We start from the raw sequence: 25,083 nt of genomic DNA, 5'->3' as shown, positions 1-25,083 counted from the left end.
GTAACTATGCATACATTTTACATCAGAGTCAAAAATTTTAAGTGCCATTTATTCCATGTAAATGTCTTGCTGAAATCCCATTAAAGTGGTTGCCATGTTCTAGGTAATAAGAAAAAATCAATGGGAATTTCAGTTCACTTCAGATGTTTTGGTATTTAGCCCTGGCTGGTGTGGCTCAGTGGATTGAGTGCCAGCCTGGGAACCCAAGGGTCTCCGGTTCTATTCCCAGTCAGAGCACATACCTGGGTTGCAGGCCAGGTCCCCAGCTGGAGGTGTGCAACTGGCAAGTGATCGATGTGTTTCTCTCTCATACATTGCTGTTTCTTTCCCCTTCTTTCTCCCCTCCTTCTCCTTTTTCTTTTTCTTTTTTTTTTTAAAGATTTAATTAATTATTTTTTTTTAGAGAGGGAAGGGAGGGAGAAAGAGAGAGAGAAACATCAATGTGCGGTTGCTGGGGGTCATGGCCTGCAACCCAGGCATGTGCCCTGACTGGGAATCGAACCTGCAATGCTTTGGTTTGCAGCTTTTACTCAATCCACTGAGCTATGCCAGCCAGAGCTCCTTTTTCTAAAAATAAATAAATAAAATCTTTAAAAAATATTTTTTGAGTATTCTAGGCCAGGTATTAAGGATAAGGAAGTTATCCTGCTTTCATGGAGTTTACATTATAGTAAAGAATCTAAGGATGATAAAAGAAAATATTGTACTCTTTCCTTTGTTTGCTGCCTCATATACTTTTTAATTTTTAATTGATTTTTAGAGAAAAAGAGAGAGAGAGAGAAACATTAATTTGTTGTTCCGCTTATTTATACATTCATTGGACGATTCTTGTATGTGCCCCGACAGGGGACAGAACCTGCAATCTTGACATGTCTAGATGATGCTCTAACCAACTGAGCTACCTGGCCAGGGCCTATTGCTCCTTGTATCTTTGCAAGTTGATTCTATAAACCATTTCTGGTGAGAAAAGTTAGCTTCCATCTTTAATCTGAGGAATCATCTACAATTTCAGGCATAAAAGAAAAATATTGTCCTCATCTATTGTACATCCAGGAATAATATAGCACCCAAGAGTTTCAAGGCTGGGAAAGAAGTTTCTAGAAAGAAACTCCGATGTAGTTTCAGTCTCCTGAAATTTTCTCTGGCATCAGATGAATCCAGCTTCTGCCTAGGAATGAAGTCGCACTGTAGGGTCTATCAACCACCCAGCATCAGGTCTTTATGGGCCTATCAGCCTGGAACCATTGCTACTGATAGTGTCCAGATCCAAGCAGATTTGATTTTTTAAAATAATTTTAAAAATTTATTTATTTTTAGAGAGAGGGGAAGGGAGGGAGGAAGAGAAACATTGATAATGAAATTGGTTGCCTCCTGCGCACCCCCAGAAGGGAACCTGGCTCACAACCCAGGCATATGCCCTGACCGGGAATTGAACCAGTGACCTTTCAGTTTGCAGGATGACACCCAACCCACTGAGCCACACCAGTCAAAGCCAAGTCCACTTGAATTTTAGGGGGTCTGCAGTAGATATTATAGAAGTTTTCACAGTGCCACCTCCCTGCCGGCACAGGGTGCTGAAGCCCCCGGTCTTTCTTCTTCAGTGGATTCCACCTCGAACCAGCTGACCGCCAACTGGAGACAGAGCTCATTTAACTTTAATGACCTCATTAAAGGTGTGTGTGTCCAAATACAGTGGTATTGGGGGTTAAGGCTTCAGCAGGAATTTGGGGGCACACAATTCAGTCCATAACAACAGGCAAGAAGTTAGCAGGCAGTCAGGCACCCAGAGCTTACTCTTGAAATACTGTTCTTCTGGAGGTGGGGGTTGTATTAAGATTTAGAAGGAGCTGGGTGTAATAGAATCCCCAAGTAACAAAGGCTTACACAACGGAGGAGTCTCTCAGGTAACAACATAACCTGGCACGGAGGCCCTGTGTTCCCTCCCAGGCTCTCCCTCTAACCTGGCTCTGCGCTGCCCTCCTCCCCGTGATCCCAGGTGGCTCCCACCACCACAGCCTGTCTCCAGCCTAAGTCACCAGAAAAGAAGCGGAATCCTTTCCCTTTAAGGATATGACCTGGGATTTGTGTATCACTTTTGCTCACATCCTATTGGCTTGGAATTCATCACATGGATAACACCTAGCTGCAAGGGAAGCTGGGAAGTGTAGTTTTTATGCTCGGCAGCCATATGCTTAGTTAAAAACCCCATTATTGAGGAGAGGAGAGAACAGGTATGGGGTCTGACAGGCAGTTGTTGGCATAGAAGACGGGAAGCAGGCATGTGGGTTCTCCTCATCCGGGGTTGAGTTGAACAGAGCGCCCCCATATGTGGCACCCTAGCAAGCCAGTCCTGAAGCTGAGCCTTGTGCATGTGACTGACCTCCGCTGACCTTTGCCGCGAGCAGGAGGTCAGTGACCAGGCATTGGGTGTCCTGAGAAGTCTGGGGATGGAAGTCCCTCGCAGGGAGTATTTGCATGCTGGGCCACGGGAGGTGCGACTTCCCTTTCTGTGAATCCTTCCTCATTCTCTCTATCAGTTTCCTGTTGCTGCTATTATAAATCACCGCAAATTTAATGGCTTAAAACCACAGGAATTTATCCTTTTACACCTCTGGAGTTCCAGAGTCCGAAACGGGCCTCACTGGGCCAAAACCATGGTATCAGTAGTGCCGTGTTGCTTTCTGGGGATTCGAGGGGATGGTCTATTTTCTTGCCTTTTTCAGCTTCTAGAAGCTTCTGCTCACTGGCCCCTTTCCATCTCCAAAGCCAGAGAGGGCCAGTGGAACCCCAGTACCTGAGTCTGCAGCTGCCTTGGCTTCTGGCCCCTCCCTCCGTCTCCCATGTGTGCCGTTTGGTCTCTGCTCCCTTCTCTCCTGCTCTGACCCTTGCTCTCTCTGTGTCTCTTATATGTGTCCTTATGATTACGTTTAGGTCCCCCCCCAGGATAGCCCAGGATAACTCCCCATCTCGGGGGTCCTCAATTTAGTCACAGCAGCAAAGTCCCTTTTGCCGTATAAGATAACATCCACAGGGAATTAGGACATAGATATTTTTATTGAATTTATGGGGGTGACATCGGTAAGGACATAGACACTTTGAGGGACCATTATTCAGTCTACCACAGTCTCTGTTTTTCAGCTCCCGAGTGAAAGCCACAGTCTGTGCAGTGCCTGATACACGGCCCTGCTCACTCTGCTGCTGCCCGCCTTCCTGACATCACCTCCCACCCTTCAGCCCTATCTGTCTTCTGCTCCCACCACCCTGGCCTCCTTGCTGCTCCTTGAACACGCCGGCACCCTCCTACCTCAGGGCCTTTGCACTTGCCATCCCCTCTGCCTGAGAAGCTCTGCCTGCAGCTCTTCACATGGCTCCCTCCCTCTCCTCCTTCAGGTCTTTGCTCAGTGTCATTGAGCACTAAAGGTCACTGTCACCTTCTCAGTGAACCACTCCCAACCCCCCTCCTTTCTTTATTTCCCCGAGTGCTGTCCAACACCCGGTGTCCTTTGTTAGTTACTTAGTTTCCTGACTCTCTCCCCTGACCGAGGTTCCTCTGGGAGAGCAGGAGTCTTCTCTGCTTCCTTCCCTGCCAGAGCTGCAGGACCCAGAGCTGTGCATGGCGCACAGCCCACGTATTGTTGAATGGATGAATAAATTAAGGGCCACAGACCATGCTCATATTTGGGAGTGGGGGTGTGGGGGGGTGGGGCAGAGAAGGGACTCCTGCCCTGAGGGGTGCAGTGAGATTCAGCGTGGGGGGCGCAGGGCAGAAGATGGCCACAGGTTCCTAGAGACTGGGTTTTGGGAGGGGTTGGCTCTGCTGAGCAGGGAAGGGGTCCGACAGCCATCGGAACTGACTAGGACTGTCACCTGGGGCCACAGATCTGTGGGGCCAGCCCTCCCTGCCATGTGCCTTGTCCTCTGGGGCATGTATGGAGGGGGCTGCCTTGTCCCCAGGGGCAGGGGCTCTGAGGGCCACCAGGGATCGGGGGTAGGGCATTGTGGACTGATAGTCAGTGGGGAGTCCCGCCAAGTGGGTGCCCAAGAGGTCTGTCTGGGGGCAGGCCTGAGACCACCTCCTAACCCCCAAATATCCCAGCGGAGGAGGAGAAGGGGGTGAGAGCCTGCTTTCCCCAGGCCCATGGCGTAGGTCAGGTTACGAGAAGGACCGGACTAAGGGCGGGTGGTACACGCAGAGTGAGTGGGAAGCTGGGCCCCTCGTGGTCTTCCGTTCCGCCCCCCCCCACCTCCCGGACACCTGTCGGATGCCTTGCCGTGTCTTTAGCTTAGTCCACCCAATCGGCCCCACAGCCCTGACAGCCTGGTCCTGCTGCGTCTCTGGTGAGACTTTTCTGCAGGGGTGAGGCCTCCAGGGGAGGTCTGAGGCCTTTCCCTGCCCACTGGCCCGGCTGGGGCTCCCTTCAGGGGGTTGGCACCAGCTGGCAGTAAGGGGCAGGGTCGGGGTTCAGCAGATCCTGGTGGGGGAGAGAGGGAGAGAGAGGGGGGGGTTGTTGTTGGGGGCTGAGTTGGGAGAAAGAAGCACCAGCTAGAGACTGGGAGATGTGGAGAAAAACACAGCTGAACAGAGACCAGGAGGCCGAGACGGAGGGAGATGCAGAGCATGGAGGTACTGGAGGAGCCAGAAAAAGGGGTGGACATGGAGTGACAGAGACGAAGAGATGGGAGGGACAGAGACACAGTAAAGGATGAGAAGAGACAGAGAAACAAAGACGTGAGGACATACAGAGAGAGTTAGGGAGAGAAACAGGGAAGGACAGAGAGAGGGAGCGAGAGGAGAGGGAGGGGGTAGAGAGACACACACAGAGACACGCAGACAGGCAGGGACACTGAGAGACAAAGACGGAGACCCAGGGGCAGACCGGAGGGGACGGCCGGACAGGGGCTGAGACCCAGGCCCAGGGATGGGCCTTGACCACCGAGGGACCCTGAGCGACACCCTTCCCCTTCCTGCCCTTCATTTCTTCCTGTGCAAGCTCTCAGCCGTGAGTCCCTTTGACGCAGGAGGAAAGTGCAACCCAGGAGGGGAAAGGACTTGCCAAAGGTCTCTCAGCGAGACCCCGAGAGTGGGGCGTGGTGGCGAGGGCAGCCCTCCCAGCGGCCTCCTTGACCCTTCCCCACCGCGGCTCTGTGGGGTCCCGGCCATCCCTCCTGCCTGCGAGATCTGCACCTGGTATTGGTGGTTCTCCAGCGCTGGCTCCGGCTGCAGGGGCGGGGGTGGGGCTGGGAGTGGGAGTGGGGGCGGGGGCTGCAATGGAAGAACACAGGTTAGCCAGGTCCTGGTACCCCCACCAGCTGCCCTTGACCTTTGGTGTTAGGGCAGGCCTGACTCCCAGTCCCCATCGCCCCTCCCTGACTGCGAAGCCCAGGTGAAGGGTGCAACCTGCCTGCACCTCCGTGCTCCCCTCCGAGCAATGGGTGCGAGGGTGCCACCTTACGGGAGCGTGTCTAGTGGCCTGACAGTCACCCCGTTAACGTCAGCCTCCCAGTCACCACCTGCTGTTCCATGTGTATAGTCTTAGCTCCTCAAGTTTCTCTTCTTGTTTCATTTAATTCTTATTTTTATCAACCCTTCCCACCTGAGCATAAAGGGAACGTGTATGCGCAGTGTGGAAAACACAGATGGGAGGGAAAATGGAGCCCGTCCCCAGGGCTCCAGGCCCAGAGACAAATGCTCTTGGTGCTGTTTCCTTCCAGCCTCTCTCCCTTCCGGTTGTTAAGGAAGGAAGGGTGCCGGAGAGACAGTCACTGTTCCCAAACTGTGTGACAGTGGGCCCCGGAGGTACCGTGGCCGACTTGGAGGGGAGGCACCAGGTCAGAGGGGGCTTCAGCCCCCAAGAGGGGTGGGGGCTCACCGCGGTGGCGTTGGTGGACCCCGAGTCACTAAGCGGGGACACCAGGAGGACTGGAGACGGCAGCACTTCGTAGATGTTGTTGTCACCTGAAGCAGAGGACATGGGGAGGAAACACCCAGAGGCCCACTCTGGCTGCTGTCAACATTCATTTATGTCTTCAACTAACATTTGTGCAAATCCCTCTTTTTGCCCAGCCCTATGTCGGGGACAGATCTGTTCCCACACAGCAAAGACCCAGAGTGAGCAGGGCTGGAGCTGGGGAGCCCAGACAGCTCCCAGAGAGGGGTCAGGGCCTGGAGAAGGGTCATGGATGGCTTCCTGGAAGAGGGGTACACCTGAGACTGTAAGGAGAAGTGAAGATTTTAAAAAAAAAGATTTTATGTATTTATTTTTACAGAGAGGGGAAAGGAGGGAGAAAGGGAGAGAAACATCGATGTGTGAGAGAAACATTGATTGGCATGTGCCCTGACTGGGAATCAAACAGGCGACCTTTGGTTTCACAGGCTGGCGCTCAGTCCACTGAACCACACCAGCCAGGATGAGCCTGCCGTGTTTGAGGAACTATATGTTTGGTCTGTCTTTTGGTTTGTTTGTTGGTTTGAGGGTGAGAATGTTACCTGTCAGAGATGAAGCCGGATAGACAGTGGGGACCGGTTTATGGGAGTCCATGAAAGACATGTTAGGGAGCCTGAACTTTACCTTAAGGGCACTGGTGAGCCATGAAGGGTCTGTGAGTAGAGACATGGTGGGAGTTTTGGAAGGGCCCTGCCAGGAATGGGGTGAAGGCTGTCCTGGGACACCCGGGGGGAGCTGGGTGGAGGGATCTGGGCGGTGGAACCTGAGGTGGGTGTGGCCTGTTGGTGGGTGTGGCCCGTTGGTGTCTGGGCAGGTGAGATGGTGCCTGGGGACAGGGAGCGCCAGCCATTGAGGAGAGGAGAAAAACAGGTTTGGGGTGAGTGCCAATGCCCTCGGAATCTGTGGGCTGAGTCTGGGGACCCCAGAGAGGTCTGGGTGGGGTAGACAGTTGGGAGAGCCCAAGTAGCGGAGGGCAAGGCGATTTGTTGCTGTGGAAGAAGAGGAAAGTGCCCTGAGCAAGGTCAGGTAGCAGGGCTGGGCCCTTGGCTTACCACTGTTACGACTGGGGTCCAGCTCCGGTTTCCCTGTGGTCGCCATCCTTGGGGCACATGGAGGGAACCAACATTAGTACAGTCAAATGCTCGGGTAGGTGGGCAGAGACCCAGGGGAGCTGGAAAGCCCACCAGGCTCCAGAGAGAGAGGTGGTCCCTGCTTCAGTGTGAGCCAGGATGAGACCGGTCCCCATCCACATCTCTTCTCCCATAATCCCCAGCTACGCAGCCTTTCCTCAGTATCCCCAGCTTCCACCTGACACCAATAAGCAGCATTTCTCCAAGGCTGCCATTTATACAGGCCGTCTAAGCAATTCAGCTCCATCCACCCGTTTCATGATCTCCTTGATATTTCTCTTTAGGCTTTCCGTCTGTCTCTCTTTCTCCACCCCTTCTCCCTCTTCTTCCCTCCAGGCACGTACTTTTGTGCTGTCTCTCTCATAAGCTCCAAGGGCCCTTCTTTCCCCTATAACTTGTTTCCTGAGCCCCCAAAGCCCAACTGGCTCACTTAAAAACAAAACAAAAAAAACTCTGTGACTTTCTAAACAAACTGTTGTTTGTATTTGAAAAAAATACTTCTCCTGACTTTTAAAATTTTTTTAAAATTAAAAATAAGCCCTGGCTGGTACAGCTCAGTGGATTGAGCAGGCTGCGAACCAAAGCATTGCTGGTTCGATTCCCAGTCAGGACACATGCCTGGGTTCCAGGCCATGGCCCCCAGCAGCCACACATTGATGTTTCTCTCTCTCTCTTTCTTCCTCCCTTTCCTCTCTAAAAATAAATAAATAAAATCTTAAAAAAAGAAAGAAAAGGTACTTCTTTAAAAAATTAAAAATATGTTTATTGATTTTAGAAATAGAGGAAGGGGAGAGAGAGGGAGACAGACAGACAGACATTAATGTGAGAAAGAAGCATTGATTGGTTGCCTCCCATACGCACCCTGACTGGGGTTCGAACCGCAACCTAGGTATGTGCCCTGACTGGGAATGGAACCCCCAGTCTTTTGGTGTATGGGTTGACACTCTAACCAACTGAGCCGCACTAGCCAGGGCAAAATAGTTCTCTTTAAATAAGCTCATTTGAATACTCTTATTTAAAAGTACACTTGGCATCACTACCTCCAATGAGTAACTTCACTGGATAAATATTTATGGAACACCAACCATGAGCTGGATGCTGTCGAAGGCACTGGGGACACAGCTGGGAACAAGACTGACAAAGACCCCTGGCATTCTGGAGCAGACACTCTAGTGGGGAAAGAGAAAGACAGAGATAACACTAGATTAGATGGTAGAGAATTGGAATAAACAATCAACAGTAGATTGAAAAATATTATGAAGGAAAATAAAGATGGAAAGGAGCAGAGGGCAGAAGGGGTGCGTGTGTATGATTTTAAGTAGGATAGTCTAAGGATCCTTAAATAGCCAAGGGGACCAGATGTGCAGGAATCAGGAACAGAGAGTTCCAGGCGGAGGGGGACAGTCTGTGCAAAGGCCCTGAGGCAGGAGCAGGAGCAGCAAAGGAACAGTAAGGAGAGGAGCGTGGCTGGGAAGAGAGGCTGTGAAAGTGGGAAGCGGTGAGGTCAGGGAGGTGAGGTGGGGTAGGGCGGGGCAGGAGGCTGAGCCAGGTCTCATGTCGATGGTGGCCTTGACTCTGAGGAACGCTGAGCTCACAGATTTGAACAGGGTGTTTCTGGCTGCTGAATGGGCAATAGACTGTGGGGCCAGGAGTGGAAGCTGGGAGACCCATCAGAAGCTGTTATATTATACATAAAAACTAATTCCAAGGAGACGTAAGCAGAAAATGCCTGGGGAAATTAAAAAAAGCCCAACAATGATTTGTAGCTTGGCGTAGCCGCCGATTTTCTCTCGGTAAAAGCCAGCAAATATTAGAAAGGCATTAAAGGCTGGCTAGAATCAAATTCTGTTCAGTTACCACAAGCAGAACGAGGCCAAGAGAACAGAAAAATAATTTTTTCACCATGTGTTCCAAAGCCTTTAAAAATACCAAGCCATTAAACAAACTTTTTTATGTGAAACTATTTAAAACTTAGAGAAAAATTTACAAAAATAGTATGAAAAACATCTATATAACTTTTACTCAAATTGGCCTATTATTTTTATTCAAATTGGCCTATTATTTTTACTCCATTTGCTTTAGCATCTGTCTTCTTTCTCTTCCTCTCTCTTCCCCCATGCATATTTTTTTCCAGAACCATCTGAGGGTAAGTTTCAAAAGGATGGCCTTTTACCACAAAATACTTCCATGTATTTAAGTATTTCCATGATTCTGTGTTTTTAATGCCCTGGCCCAGAATGCCAGGTTAAGTTGCCTGTAGTTTAGCCAGCGCTTTGAGAATCTCTCAGAGTCTGCGAGAATCACTGGTGGGAGTGGGGGAAAAGCTGGTCCGAGGGTCAGGACACACGGAGCCTAGTTTTGTTTGGAGCTTCCAAGTCACCGGGTTCTGTCCCGAGAAACTCTTGGCAGTCACAAGCCAGTTCTAGGCCATTTGGTGAACGACTTCACGCCTCTAAAGAGAGGCTCTAGAGACTACAGCAAACTGTGTTCCGAGGTACAGATGCTCCCCATCACCTCTTTCGGTTCCTCTTGGAGCGAAGGAGTGTAGTGAGAAGGGCTTCTGTGCCTGCTCTACCTTTGATAGGACAGCGGCAGACATTAGTAGCCAATCACAGCATCCTTTCCCCCTGAACTTAGATGCGACCTCCAAACCGTTTCCACGGAGCTTCTAGTGCCTGGAAGAGTGCCAGGCACCTAGTAGGTCCTCTGCAAATATGTGTTGACTGTTTTCCTGATCAGAATCGGGCTAGGAGGTGAAAGCTAAAAATAAAATGCCAAAAGCGAGAGGCCACGGCTTTCACTTGAGATAAAAAAGGAAGAGCTAGTTAGTAAGTAACGGACTTAGGCAGAAATCCAAAAAGCGTTCTGGTGAGGAGGTGAAGCATGAGAAAGGAAAGGGAAACGATGACGCCAGTAGGAGGCATTTCTGTTGGTGCAGATAAGCACACAATGTTTCAAATTATTAACCTAACAGTCATCGGTCAGTTGGGTAGTCATAGAGATAATGTCTGCTTCCTGGTTATCTTTGCAAACAGTGTTATTTTTGGACACAATGCTGTGTTAGTCCCAGTCCAGAGCCTGTCTTGTCCAGTTTTAACATTCCAGAGGTTGGAGGGATAAGAGGTGCAAAGTGCTTCCTTAGGATGGCTGCTCCGGCTCCATTTAGTTAATTAATTAATTAATTAACTAATAATAGAATTTATTGGGGTGACTGGTTTATAAAACTATATAGGTTTTAGGTGTACAATTCTATAATTCATCATCTGTATAGTGTATTGTGTGTTCACCACCCCAAGTCAAGTCTCCTTCCATCACCATTTCCCCCCCTTTATCCTCTCTTACTGTAACAGGGTGCAGCCAAGAGGGGAGCCCCAAATAAGGGAGTTGTAATGGGGTCCAGATGAGCTTGGAGAGGACTGGCTTCACACCATAGGGCCACACCTGCCCCAAATGCTGGCAGCTGTGGTCACTTGTGGGAGGAGACGGAAATGAGGCTGCAGAGGAAGATTTGCACTGGGATTTAAACCCAGGCCTGGCAGCCATTAGGCATCTTTTCGGGACCACGTGGCTTGGGTGTCTTGTTGGGATCACGTGGCTTTGGAAGTGCTCCCTTTTGCCATGTGGATGGTGCCAGGAGCTTGAATCACAGACTTCTACTTTTTTCCTGAGATACAGTACCCCAGACGGGGCAGAGGGAGAAGGAAGGACTGTGTGCATTTGTGGATATTCTAAAGAACTTTAGTCTGTATAACTTTTAAATAAATAATAATTCCTTTCCTTTTCATCAATCTCTGGCATTGAGAGTCTTTCCTGTGGCGGCAAAGTGCACCTAGTACGGGGGAGGAACCCCCGGAGAAAAAGGGGGCATCTTTTATGTCGTCAACACCCCCTCCGTCTGTTCTGTAACATTATCTCCCCCTACCTTCTTTTCTTTCTGGTAATCACCATACCGTTGTCTATATTTGTTTTTTTTTTCTTAACACCTTCATCTTTTTCGCCCAGCCCCTTTACCCCCTCCCCTCTGATAGCTGCCAGTCTGTCTTCTGTATCTATGAGTCTATTCTGTTTGTTGCTCTGGCTCCATTTTAAAGTGGCTCTGTTTATAGTATTTTTTACAGCCCCTTGACACCCCTAAATTAGGACATATCAGGAGGAAGACAAGTAAGGTGATGTAGGTCAAGAAACCATAACACGCAAGCAAGAGGTGAGGGAAGAGAGAAGATTGCTGCCTTCATTTTCTGGGGATTGGGGGGGTGGAGCAGAAAAATTGGATGGCTTATCTGCAACTAGCTCAGAACCAAGTTCTGAAGAGGCTCATCTCAGGAGGGAGGAGTGTTTCACAAACAGACTGTCTCCTGGGGAAACAGGCCCCCACTGCTCTCTCCCCACCCATGCAGAAGTAGGCACTGTCTGATGGCTTTGCCTGCTCACCATCCATTCCACTTCTTTGGCAATAGCATCTGGTTTGCCTTTGAGGAACCCCTCCCCACTCTCAATCCATTTGGTCTTGTGAAGCTGGTTGTATTTCCAGCTCCAGGGCTTCCCAAATAGCCTATGTTTGGACAATTAGGGCATTCCAGCACCTGGCCACAGTAACTACTCCTTGTGAGAACATGTGATTTAAGTCAACCCTTGGGCTTTGGTTGGAACTATCAGGAACACGAGGCAGTTTGTCCTCTGCGGGAATTGAGCTGGTGGGGCATAAGCCTGGAGCTACTAGGAGCTTTCTTGTCACACTACAAGGTGAGAACCTGCCTGAGAATAAAGCCACCATAGAGAAAGGCAGAGTTGAGAGGCATGTGGAGGAGTTTCTTTTCTTCTTTAAAAAAATTTTATTTATTTTTAGAGAGGGGAAAGGGGGGAGAGAGAGAGAGAGAGAAAGAGAGAGAGAGAGAGAGAACACCAATGTGTGGTTGCCTCTCACACGCCCCCTACTGGGGACCTGGCCTGCAACCCAGGCATGTGCCCTGACTGGGAATTGAACCAGCGACCCTTTGGTTCTCAGGCTGGTGCTCAATTCACTGAGTCACATCAGCCAGGGCTTTCTTTTCTTGAAAAAATATTTATTTATTTTAGAGAGAGAGGAAGAGAGGGAGAGAGACAGGTAGAGGAACACTGATGTGAGAGAGAAACATTAATTGGTTGCCTCTCATAAAGACCCCAACCAGGGACGGAACCTGCAACTCAGGCATGTGCCCTGACCAGGAATTGAACCCACGACCTCTCACTTTGCAGGATGACACCCAACCAACTAAACCACACTGGTCAGGGCTAAAGGAGTTTCTTGACAAAAATTGAGCCCTTGGATCCAGCTACACCTGAAGCTCACATAGGACAAAAACAGTTTCTAATTCTTTGTAAGCCAGTTCAAGTGTTGGGTTTTTGTCCCTTGCAATACAGAATTCTCTCCAAAATCAGGATGGAAAGATTCTTTCACTTTAGGGGCCCTAAGATTTGATGAAATTGTGTATCGGTCAGATGATGTGACTTGTGGAAGAATCAATGAATGGGGTTGATTGAGGGGGCAGGGGGAGGAGACAGAAGGAAAGCAGAGAGGCCTGGGGCCCCTGTACCTGTGGCTCCGGCCCCTCCAGCCTCTTGTCACCAGGACATAGGCAATGATGCTGATGAAGAGGGACCCAGCAATAAGAGATCCGATGATGATGGCAGTCAAATTCCCAGTGCTTACGGGCAGCTTTTCTGAGAGAATGAGAGAGAGAGAGAGACAAGGCTGTGTGATGTCTCAGGAGCACACCCTACCCCCCACATTCATGACTATCCACCGAGAGACGAGGTGTGATCTGGGCAACTTCCCAGCCCAGAGCTCTCTTCTGTTTTTCGGACCTGAGTATCCTACCACCTGGTTGACTCCACTGCACACAGAACCCAGTGAGTCCCGGATGGAGCTCCTTGGCTGCCCCACCTCAAGGTCTCAGCTTTCCTAGGATTTCCTACCACTCCCAGCACATCCCAAACCCATCTCCTGATGTGACCCCCTACCCCACCCCCTACCCACTTTTTTGTGCCTCAGGTATGACATTTCCATTCTTCCAGTGAAAGCAGGAGGTTCTGGGCTGTGTTTTGTGGAGGACATAGAGGACTGGACTAGCAGGGCTCTCAAACTCAACGTGCCGGGTTTGGGACAAAGCCTACCAGGCTTCTGGCCCCCAGCCCGAGGCCTCCAGCCTTTCATGTCAAGTTGAACACTTATATCCCAGCCCTTCTTGGCAGCTGAGTTCGTAGACCCTGAGGTCAGAATACTGGAGTTCTAGTCCCTGCTACCTACTGGCTATGTGGCCTTGGGCAGATCACTCAGCCTTTCTGTGCCTTAGTTTTCCCATCTGTGAAATGGGGATTGTAAGAATACCTACTTTGTAGGGTTGTGGTGAAGACTGAATGAGTTTACACACACACACACACACACACACACAGCTCTCTCAATTATCCACTGAAGTAGATTCTGTGCCATTGTACAGATGAGGAAACTGAGGCACAGAAAAGTGAACTGATCTACCCGAGGGCTCATGGTAAGTTCACGGTAATTGCAGTGCTGGGATCATACCTGGGCCACCTGAACTCCTAATGACCACTGTGTGTGGCTTCTGAAAGAGGTGCCTGGGTCCTGAGAGCCTTGAATGGTGGGAATGAGCTATTTCAGGCTCTGAGCCAGTAAAGGCATTTCCCAATGGACTAGAGTCTCTCTCCCTCTCCTTATGTGTGTGTGTCTGTGTGCGTGTATGTATTCAAATTAATAAATGTTTGCCTATTTCATCCATGTCCCTAAAAGTTTATCTGTTCAAAGTGTTCAAAGTCCATGTTAAAGTTTAATCTTGTCCCTGGGAGGAAGTGGGTAGCTGCGTCCAGACTTGTCTGGTATTTGGGCATATTCAGTAGTTGTCTCCCTACCCCAGGGAGTTGGCTAAGTTAGGCCCATTCTGCAGATGTACAAACCAAGGCCCAGCAGGCCACTTTGGGCAGACAGTAGAAGGCTGTCCCTCTTCCAGAAACTGTACCAACAACTTTTGCACCTTCTATGTCTACATTATCCAATTCCCACAACAGCAGGTGGTTATTAGGTGACTTCCCTGAGTGACTCTGGAGATGGGACAAGGCTGAGGCTGAGTTGGCTGGCTTAGGGAGCCTTCCAGTCCCTGTCCTTCCCCCATCCTTCCACCAATCGGCCAGCCTTCTTACAACATCTGGAGTCCCCTCCCCCAGGACCTGCTCTCTCTGGCACCTGCTGCCTAGTCCATCCACCCAGTCTCACCACCCACAACTCCCTTCCTCACTCTCTGAGCTATCCAGCCTTTGCTCATACTGTTCCCTCTGCCTGGCATGCTCTTCCCCATGTGCTACAACTCCTGCTCACTTTTCCATTCCCAGCTCCTTCTAGAAGCTTTCTTTTATAACCCTAGGCCAAGGAGACTCCTGATACACTTTTTCTTCATGGCTCATTACTTAATTATGCAATTAGTTAATGTTGGTAGAATGGGCATGTGGGTGTTTCCCCAGCACCTTCTACCATTCCACTGTTGTGAAGTTTCCAGGATTTTCAAGAGATAGAGGGATTGATTCCACCCTCAGTTCTGGGTGGGACTTCATTAGCATATTCCAATCAGTATAGTCCCAACCCTTGTCACAGTGACTGGATCAGAATAGGCAGCCATCCAGATGTAAGCCAATCAGAACTCCTCATTCACTTGGCCTAAGTGATTGGTTCAGCTTGGTCCAATCAGAGTGAAGTGAAGGGCTGTAGTTCAGAGCCTGGAAAAAGGACATTCCCTGCCCTGGAAGTCGGTTGTGGAGTTGGGAGGCCTGTGAGCACTGGAGTCCTATTGCTGCTGCTGCCGCGAAGACCTTACCTTTGCTTCCTTGGAAAGAGAATCCTGAGTTTTAACTGGGCAGAAGCCTGCCCCAAATAAAGACATTTTCCAGCCTCATGTGTGGACCACTCATTTAAACCTGCCTTAAAGCACTGTGTTGACTAAACAAAACACCAGTATTGCTTCTGACACTGAAACCCTGGGCAACTTCACATACACATTTCTGTGTCCAGATTTCCCTAATTTATGAGGACACCAGGCATATTGGGTCAGGGCCCCCGGTATGATCTCATTTTACCTTGCTTACCTCTGTAAAGATGTGATTTCCAAATAAGGTTCTATTCTGAGGTACTGCGGGTTAGGACTCAACACATCTTTTGGAGGAGACCTGATTCAACATAAAACACCTCCCAAGCCTGGTCCTCTGTCCTGAGAGTCTGTGAGCTGTTCAGGACTCTTTAATTCATTCTCCTGCCGCCGAAATCAGCCAGAAGCAGTTTCTGTTGCTGAAGGAAGTACCCAGCCTGATTCACATAATTGCCCTCTTTTTATAACTTGATGTGTTTCCTGCCTTTCATTATAGACAGCATGTAAAGAGAAAGCCTGTGAATCACCGGATTTTCCAAAGTGTATTGCAACAGTATGCTCTTCTGTGATATGACCTTGCTATTCTCCCATCTAGCAGAAAGATTTATGCCCCCACCCCCAACCCCCACCTTGAGTCTGGGCCAACTGTAGTGACTTCCTTGTAACCCAAAGAATGCCATGTAGTCTCGACTGGTGTGGCATGGTGGGGCGTTGTCCCAAGAAGTGAAAGTTCATCGGTTCGATTTCTGGTCAGGGCACATGCCTGGGTTTTGGGTTTGGTCCCTGGTTGGGTTGTGTATCAATGTTTCTTTTTCACATCAGTGTTTCTCTCCCTCTCTTTTTCCCTCCCATCCCCTCTCTCTAAAAATAAATAAATAAATAAACTCTTTAAAGAGAAAGAATGTGTTGTAGGTGACACTCAGGAGAAGCCGTCCATTTTCTGCCTCGGTCTTTTGGGATACCCCCAGTCTCCATGTTTGCTCCCTCAGAACCCCACCACCAGGCTTCGAGGAGGCCCAGGCAGTCACACTGGAGGGGCCACGTGACACTGATCTGGTCAACAGCCCCAGCCCAGGTCCCGGCTGCCAGCCACACATGTGGGCGCAGACAGCCCTGGATGATGCGGCCTCCAGCACCGAAGCTAACCTTGGCCTCCTGCGTCTTCCCATCGGAGGCCGCAGACACCACAGCACCGAGGAGCCGTCCCTGCTGTGCCCTATCTAAACTCCTGATCCCCGAAGTCGGAAACGTGATAAAATGGTGTTTGCTTTATACTGCCGAGTTTGCTCTGCAGTGAGGAGTAACTGGAACTTGCCCTCACATCCTGTTTCACCTTCTGGAATTGAAAACTTTCTTTTTGGCATTTCTCCTCACTGGTCTCTGGGACCACTTATGCTCAGCTCTACTAAAAACGAATTATCTGGGCCTTCTTCTGTGGACAGGATGTGTCCATGCTGATATTTGATTAGACACGATCACATCTGAAAGCTTCGAGGGACCATGTTACAAACGGACAATGGCCAGACCATCTATAAAGGCACAATCCTGACCCACAGCCTGCAGCAGCCCCCGCCCGGGCAACCAACCCTCTCACAAACAACCCCGGAAAAGCCAGCCTGCTCTACACCAGAGTGGCAGGAAGCCAGCTTGCTGGCCTCAGTGACCGTCCCAGAAGCTAAATAACTTCTGTAACAGTCAGCCCCACACGGCCGGGACTTGGCTGATAACTGACAGCTTCCCTAATTTTTGTCCACACTTCTAACTCAGGACCAACCAGGGGGAGCCAGATATGTGCCCTAACCGGTCAGTAGGATGCCTCGCTTCTAGATCGCTTCCCTGTGCCAGCGGCCCCCACGGAGGGCACCCTTGAGCTTTCCCTCTGCCTGCCTTTGAGTCTCAGCCACGATGTGGGTGACGGCGGCTGATGCCTTGCTATACAGAGTGAACTCTGAATAAACAGCCTGTGCCTCTCTCCTTTGGTTGGGCTCTGTTGATTTGCAGAGCTTCAAAGGCAGCAGTAGCGTAAGGATGTGCCAAGGTCTCCCTGATATCAGCCCTGAGGGGGGAGGTGTCATGGTTGCCCCCATTGTCAGACGTGGCAATGGAGGCTCTGAGCGGCGTGGCCATCTGATGAAAGGTCTAATGGCCGGTGAGCAGTAAACCGCTGACACCGTGGAGTTAGCCTTCCATGATGGCTGTTCACGATGAGACGGAATACACCAGTCTCCTCTATATCCGCTGCGGATACGTTCCAACACTCCCAGTGGATGCCTGAAGCCACAGATCATACCAAACCCTGTATATACTATGTTTTTTTATGCTTACATACCTCTAATAAAGTCTAATTTATAAATTAGATACAGGAAGGCACTAACAACAATAATAAAACAATTATAACTATACTGTAATAAAAGTTACGAGAATGGGGTCTCTCTCTCTCTCTCTCTGTCTCTTAAAGTGTCTTACTGCGCTGCACTCACCTTTCGCTTGCAGAAAGCACTGTTTGGGTTCCTGTGGGCATGTCAGAGTTGCTAGCATCACTAGTCCTGCCCTTCGGGTGACTGAGGGGCAGGGAGTGGGCACAGGAGGGACATGCTGGACGAAGGATGATTCACGTCCTGGGCAGGACGGAGCTGGGTGGCGGCACATTTCATCATGCTCCTCAGGATGGCACACAATTGACAACTGATGAATTGTCTATTTCTGGAACTTTCCATTTAGCATTTTCAGACCACAGGTCACCAAAAGGCAGAAAACAGAACTACAGATAAGGGATGGTGGGGGTGGGGGTGGGGGCTGGGCTCCTCTAAAGTCATAGTGAAGATTGTGGGCTCTGGAGCCGGCCAGCGTGGGTCCAAGTCCTGGTCCCCAGCCAGGTGGCCTGGACGTGCTGCTCAAACTCTCTGTGCCTCAGTTTCCCCCCTGAATAACGGGGGTCATGATGCCGTGGCTGGGAGGATGCAGAAGATAAATATGTGTGGACTCTCTGCGCGTGGCCAGTTAAGGGGTGTGCGGCTCCCTATTCACTGGCCTGGTTGTCGGGGGGCCCGGAAGTTTTTGGGGTGCCCATGTAGCGCCGCTTGAAATCCCCACGACTAGGTTTACAAAACAACAGACACCAGCTGTAAGTGACTATGACTTCCCTCTGGGCTTTTGAGCCTGGTTTCTGCTGCTTCCTGGCTGTGCGAGCTTGGGCTACCGACTTCCCCTCTCTGAGCCTCAGTTTCCCCATCTGTGCAGTGGAGACAGCCACGGTACCTACGTGTCCTGGGCCTGTCTCATGTTTCCAGGCTGCCCTGTGCCTGGGAATCTTCCACCTCAGGAGTCCTGCCAGAGACTAGCTTTCTTAGCCTCCTTTTTTAAAAAAATATTTTATTTATTTATTTTTGGAGAGAGGGGAAGGGAAGGAGAAAGAGAGGGAGAGAAACATCAATGTGTGGTTGCCTCCCATGCACCCTCTACTAGGGACCTGTTCGGCAGCCCAGGCACATGACCTGACTGGGAATTGAACCAGCAACCCTTAGGTTATCAGGCTGCGCTCAAGCCACTGAGCCCCACCAGCCAGGGCCTTAGCCTCCTCTTCAGTCTGGCACTGTCATCCTCGGGCCAGGCCTTCGATGGTGGGAACAAGGTCGCCAGGCCCACCTACCTATAAACTGCACAAGGGGAGAGCTCTCTGTCCTGTTCCTTCTGTAAACTCAGTGCCGCTCACCCAGCAGGGGCTCAGTGGATTTTTGTGGAATGAATAAAGGACTGAATGAATGCAGCTTCCTGGTGCCCCATGCGCAGGGGTTCTGGGCCCAGCGCTGTCAGCGTGGGCCATGCCTGTTCCGGGACTGAGGGGCGGGAGCAGTTTTGCTGAGTAATTTGTATGTTGTTCCTGGTTCCCAGGCTTCTGGAGGCCCTGTGAGCACGCAGTGCCCTCTACTAACCCCTCTCCTGCACACGCCAGCTGGGGCGGCTTCTGTTACAGCCCAATCCCCTCATGATTGGGACAGAGAGAGCACCTGAGTTACAGAGGGCAGGGGGTGGGGGTGCAGAAAGTGCAACCCGCCATCTCCACACCCCACCATGTAGCAGCTGAAGTTTGCACCACAACTGCCCTCAAAAATAAATGCCCTTGGTTGCCAAGGAGACCATTCTGACTTGAAGACACTCTCAACTGTCCCTAATTCCCATGAATTCAGCTTCCGCCTTTTTATTTATTTTAAATGTTGTCATTTAATTTTTTTTTTTTCACTGCCCTAGCCAGGAAAGGAACCCGTGTGACCTTTTGCTCTGCAGGACAATGCCCGGCCCGTGGAGCCACAGGGGTCAGGGCCTCCGCCTTCCCGTGGCTCTTCCTTTTCCATTGAGCTGAGCGGCTTTGCCTCCCCACTCCCTGCGCTCAGCTCAGCTCTCTGAGATCCAGGGCAGCTCCTACCCCATTACGTTATGTGCCGCACTCCATGGGGACCCCTTGGTGTTTCCCTGGAGCCCCGGTGGGGTGGAAGCAGCGGATGAAGAATAGCCAGGTGGCAGAGGCTGGAGGGATTGCAGTGGGACCCAGCGGGAGCCTCGGTGTCCCTCCTCCCAGCAGCGTGGCCTTGGGTCCTCTCTGGGCCCCTGTTTGCCCCTCTGCAAAGAGGGAATCATCCCAGGGCCTTCCCAAGGGGGTTCCCGTGGGAATGGAATGAGGTGAGGTGAGGTCAGCACAGGCTCGAGCCTGTGCTCCCTAGACGGGCGATGGCTTTGCAAATACGTATTGGATCCTTAGGGTGTGCTGAACACTGCCCGAGGCACCAGGGGATTAATGGTGAACTAAGCGATAATGAAAACATATTATCATTACTAGAAATGGCGGGTGTGAGCTCTTGCTCATCTTCCCAGCCCTGGTCCCCAGGCCCCCAGCTCCACCTCTGGTTTTTTCCTACTTGACCCCACCCCCTCGGACAAGGGGTGGGCCCTTGACTCAAGGGAAGCAAATCGCAGGCCAGACTGGGCCATCCAGATTCTGTCTGTCTCTCTGTCTGTCTCTCTTCAGCTCCTTTTTACAAAAAATCTCAGAATAGGCATTCAGAATAGGGATTCTGAATAGGCAAAGAAGCCTGGGCGAACACACTCTTTGCTGTTGTGTCTGGGAGGGAATGCCGGGTCATGGAGAGGGGCATGGAGTCCAAGACGGGATGAGACCAGAGGAGGAGTCCTCTGGAGGAGGAAGGGGCACTGGCCTCCCTGACGACTATTTCCCCTCAGATCTTGCGGGGCCCCTTCAACAGTGGGTCCTGCCCTGCTCTAGGCTCCAGGGAGCAGCTGTGAACCCAGGCCTCGTGGTGCTCATTTCCCAGGGGCTCCCTCCGGGGTTTTAATAGCTCTCCCCACTTTGAGCCAGCTGGGGAGAGCTTCTGTCCTTACAACCTCCGCCCTGGCTCAAAGACATGCTTAGGATGCTCTCCTTGCTCTGCTGCCAGCTCAGTTTACCAGCCCTGCAGCTTCCTGCCACAGGCTCTCGGCACAGGCTGAGCTCTCTGCCCGAAATCCTCCCAGAGCTTCTTTCCCTTCTACTTAGAAAGGCCAGTCATCATTCAAGCTTTGCTGAAGGATCACCTTTCTGGCCCAACCTCCCTGATATCCACAGTGGATGCCCCACCTACAACCTCATAACCCCTGCCCTGGCCTTTCCTTCCCTGCACTGTGTACAATGATCTGCTTGTGTGTGCGCATGTGTGTGTGATTATTTAGTTAATATCTGTCTTCCCTCCTGGGCTGTGAGCACCGGGAACTCGGGGCCAGGGCTGCTTTGGTCACCACTGTGTCCCCAGCACCACTCAGTGTGGGCCAGACGCAGATGAGGCCTTGAGGAGGAGGCGCCTGGGGAGTGTTTGCTGGAGGAATAAGTGAAAGGGTGGTTTAGCGTCTTCAGAGACAGCCGGGTCTCTGATTCAGACAGCCCTGCATTCAAATCCTGCACCACTAATTTGAGGATTAGCTGCCTGAAATGGGAGGCGCCGCAAGCCGCCTGAACCTCAGGTTCCCCCTGGATGAAATGCAAATGCAATCTGCACTGGGCCCCACCGGCGGGTTAAACTGTGGCTTCTTGTCCATTCCCCCATGGCCTACAGGCCTGTCCCCTGAGTGCCTCTCAGACTCGCTTGCGAACACCCAACTTGTTCATCACCCTGTGGGCCACGGTGTCCTTCCGTCTGTGTTTAGGACGCACCAAACTAGTCTGGCCTCAGGGCCTTTGCACGTGCTATTCCCTCTGCCGGGAACTTGGTCCCCCAGAAACCTGCACGGCTCCCTCCCTCCCTTGCCTTCTTTTCATCGCTGTTCAGTGTCCCGTCTCAGGAAGGCCTCCCTGATTACCTCCCATCCCAGATCACATCGTTCTGTTTCATTTGTCTTTACTGGGCAAGTCATAACCTTTCTGTGCCTCAGTTTCCCCATCTGTAAAATCGGCCTAATGATACTGTGCACCTCACAGGGCTTCTGTGAGGATTAGATGCGTGACTATATGCAAAGCTAGCATGGGACAAGCTCTAAATAATGTTAGCTATCACTATTATTGTAGAGGTCACTATCTGAAATGGCATCTTAATTTATTATGCATGCTCATTATCGGCACCCCACATTTCAATGACAGTGGGAGACTTTTCTTTTTCTCTTTGTGAGGATGTGGTTAATCTCCCAGACCCTGGCATCATGACTTCATAGGATCAAATCTCAGCTCTACCATTTTCTGTGCCACGGTTTGCTCATCTGTAAAATGGAAACAATAATGGCTCCTGCCTCTTGGAGTTTCTTTTTTAATTAAAGTTTTCATTCATTTATTTATTTAGTCAGCAAACATTAACTGAGAACCTACTACATCCCACACACTGGAGTAGACGTTGGATAATAAATGGAAGAGTATGCTCCTATTTCTCTCACTTTGAAGAATGATTATCCTAGTGAGGCCAGTGTGTAAACTGATAAATTAGAATACAAGCCCTGGCTGGTGTGGATCGAGTGGATCGAGTGCTGGCTGGTGAACCAAAGGGTCGCTGGTTCGATTCCCAGTCAGGGCATGCCTGGGTTGCAGGCCAGGTTCCCCGGTGCAGGGTGCATGAGAGGCAACCACACATTGATGTTTCTCTCCCTCTCTTTCTCCCTCCCTTCCCCTGTCTCTAAAAATAAATAAATAAAATCTCTAAACAAAGAGAATACATCATGACAGTCAGAAAGGTAGCTGGGGACACAGACGATGAGCGATCAAGTCTGCTTATTATTTGCCAACGCCTGCCAGCCCCATGGAGATATTGTTGACATGTGACATTTCATGGAGTTTTTTAAAGGCAAAAATGAGTGAGTTACTATGGGGCAGTGGTTCTCAGTCAGGGTGATTTAGTCCCTGGGGGACATTTGGCAATGTCTGGAGACATTTTGGCCTGTCACGACTGGAAGGGCACTACTGGCACGTAGAGAGCAGAGGCCAGAGAGGCTGTTTGATGTCCCACAGCGCACAGGACAGCCCACCCCACCATAGAGAATTAGCGGGGTTCAAATGTCAGCTGTGCTCAGGCTGTGGCGCTAGCAGGCATGTCTGACCCACGGCCCGGAGGCCACACGCGGTCCAGGGTGGCGATGAATGCAGCCCAACACAAAATTATAAATCTACTTAAAACACTATCAGTTTGTTTGTTTGCTTTTTTGTGATTACTTTTCTCCATGTATTTCACGTGTGGCCCAAGACAACTCTTCTTCCAGTGTGGCCCAGAGACGCCAAGAGTTTGGACACCCCCGCCTAGTGCATGTTCACAACAGTACCTGTCCCACAGCAAGTGTCCATGAAATGTTAGCTTTTGCTGTTGTCCGCTGCCCCATCTCTAGAGCTTTGCTCACAGTGGATTCACCAAAAAAACACTTGAGTATGAACACGAGGATCGTGTGATACAGCGTCTCTCTCTAGACCCGGCAAACACTAGGTGCTCAGTAACTGTCTCATTAATGACTGCATGGTCTTCCTCTAGACCCGGCAAACACTAGGTGCTCAATAAATGTTTCATTAATGACTGCACGTGAAGAGTCAGTCAAACAGTCCATTCTCCAGCTCTGGCTCCCTGTCGGGCACTCTATAGATGTTTTATTTGTTAATGCATGTGGGGAGCAAATATCTTCAGGGCCTGGTACACAGTAAGCGCTCAATCAATGTGTGTTGAAGAGAAGTAGTATTTACACAGGGCTGGGCACATTGTAGCCGCTAAGTGAGCATTAACTTCTCACTTCCTCCCCCATCACCCAGCACTCACCAGCCACCTGGACCTCAGTCGTGGCCCGCATAGTCCAGGAAGGGTTGATGGTGACCTCTACCTGGTAGGTGCCACTGTCGCTGGGCTGGGCACGACGCAACAGCATGGAGCCATTGCGGAAGCCGACGATGTCTCGTTGTTTCATGGCGTTGCCATCTCTCTGGGGTCGCTGTAGGTCAGGGATGTAGGAGAACAGCCTTGTGCCACCATCTGCCTCTTCCCCGTGGTACCACACAATGTCTTGGAAGGTGTCTGGGAGGCCCTGGACAGACAGGAAGAGGTCCTGGTTCTTTTGAGGTTTTTCTGGAATCTTTTGGATGTAGAGGGCTGCCCAGGAGCCTTGGAGGGTCCAGAGGGCCAGGACTGAGGCTGTTGGGAATTAAAGGGAGGCCTGAGGTCAGAAGTGTGTTGGGCAGGGATCACAGCATTCTCTGCCCTCTAAGTCCTCATCTGGGGGTTAGAACTCTGAGTGCTGTTCATTGGAAATAGTGCTGGGATTGATTAGTGATGTCTGCCCTGGGTTCAGGAGTGGAAATCCAGATATGCATGCCACAGGTTTGCCATCCCATTGGTCCAGAAGGTTCTTCTGCCCTGAGATGCTGTGTGGCCTGCCTGTAAGCAGTCAGAGCCTCTGAATTCATTAATTCATTCATCTAACCAATACTTATAGGCATATATATTATTTATGCTACCACATCAATTATATATGATATATGTAAAATTCCCTAGGTTTCTAGGCACTGGAGATACAGCAGGGGACTGAATACAGATAAATTCCTGCCCTCATGGTCCTAACATTCTAGAAAATTCCATAGGTAAAATGGTGATGGGTTTGTACCTCTGCTGCTCTCCCTTTCATTTTACTCTAATAATTTCAACTTCCCTGACAATCCTCCCTCTTCCAGAGGGAAACCTCAACCCCTGGGTTGAGTCCCACCTTCTTGCCTAGGCGCTGGGGGCACACTTCCTCCTTACCTGAGAGCAGGAGGCCCTTGGAGAAGCGGCACCAGGTCCCCATGGGAATCTCCATCCTGACGTCCTGTGGAGATGCCAAGGGTCCACCCACTGGACACTGAGAGGGCCGGAGGGCCACGCCCTGGCTGTCTGCAGTGGGCCTGCTCAGTGAGGATCCCGGGGGTGCCTATGAGACATGGCAGAGGCTGGCCGAGCCCCGGCACCCCCTTTCCACAGGCTCCGGAGACTTCACCTGTGCTCCCTGGAATGAATGTGCAGACACTGGTCCAACCAGTTTCCCTGGGTGGCGGGGGGGACTTCCCGGAGCTTCCCAGCACTCCTCCCTTGACCTGCTTCCATCTCTTCTCACCACTCAGCTGACTGTCAGTTGCAACAGCAGTCACAGTGGCTCCTGGCTGAGCAACGTGCCCCACCTGTGCCTGGCCCAGCACGCACTACCTTGTCCGACACCCACCATGCACGGCGGTGCCCGTTTCAGAGATGAGGAAGCTGAGGGGAGGGGGAGAGAGACAGGTGAGCCCACCAGAAGGGGCAGATGGGATGTGACCTATGGCTGGCTTACTCTAAAACTCTTCGCATGGTTTTTCAAAATCATTCATTCATTCATTCATTCATTCATTCATTCATTCCAACTGACACATGCCCAACCCCACGCCGGGCAGTGCCAGAGACACAGTGACTATTAGGACAGCTCCTGCCCTGCTCTTGGTCCACAGTGGGACAGACCCACCTCCAGATAATGATGGTCCAGAGTGATCAGGGCTGGCATGGGGGAGCCAGGGGGTTGGGAGAGCCCAAGGGGATGCTTCACTCAGCTTGACGGGCAGGAAGGGCTTCCTGGAGGAGGGGACAGCTG

At 50.9% G+C, this 25,083-nt stretch overlaps 1 protein-coding gene across 2 annotated transcripts; it reads right to left on the bottom strand.

The window, feature by feature from the left end:
• Positions 1 to 3,043: 3,043 nt before the first annotated feature.
• Positions 3,044 to 24,469, bottom strand: CEACAM19 (CEA cell adhesion molecule 19). Of its 2 annotated transcripts, XM_045845229.1 has the most exons (8): positions 24,228 to 24,469; positions 23,253 to 23,621; positions 12,649 to 12,775; positions 8,161 to 8,244; positions 6,998 to 7,044; positions 5,871 to 5,956; positions 5,186 to 5,263; positions 3,044 to 4,472 (listed from the first exon to the last, which is right to left on the bottom strand). In XM_045845229.1, exons 1-8 carry the CDS (start codon positions 24,280 to 24,282, stop codon positions 4,419 to 4,421), a joined length of 900 nt encoding a protein of 299 aa, XP_045701185.1. In that variant the 5' UTR covers positions 24,283 to 24,469; the 3' UTR covers positions 3,044 to 4,418. The 2 variants fall into 2 exon arrangements, with proteins under 2 accessions (XP_045701185.1, XP_045701186.1); XM_045845230.1 differs by lacking the exon at positions 8,161 to 8,244.
• Positions 24,470 to 25,083: the final 614 nt, after the last annotated feature.

The sequence above is a fragment of the Phyllostomus hastatus genome, unplaced genomic scaffold, assembly GCF_019186645.2.
Source record: "Phyllostomus hastatus isolate PE091 unplaced genomic scaffold, TTU_PhHast_1.1 phas_contig_468, whole genome shotgun sequence".
In the NCBI taxonomy this organism is placed as follows: Eukaryota; Metazoa; Chordata; class Mammalia; order Chiroptera; family Phyllostomidae; genus Phyllostomus; species Phyllostomus hastatus.
Note: the sequence above shows the minus strand (reverse complement) of the source record. Positions and strands in the feature narration are given on the sequence as shown.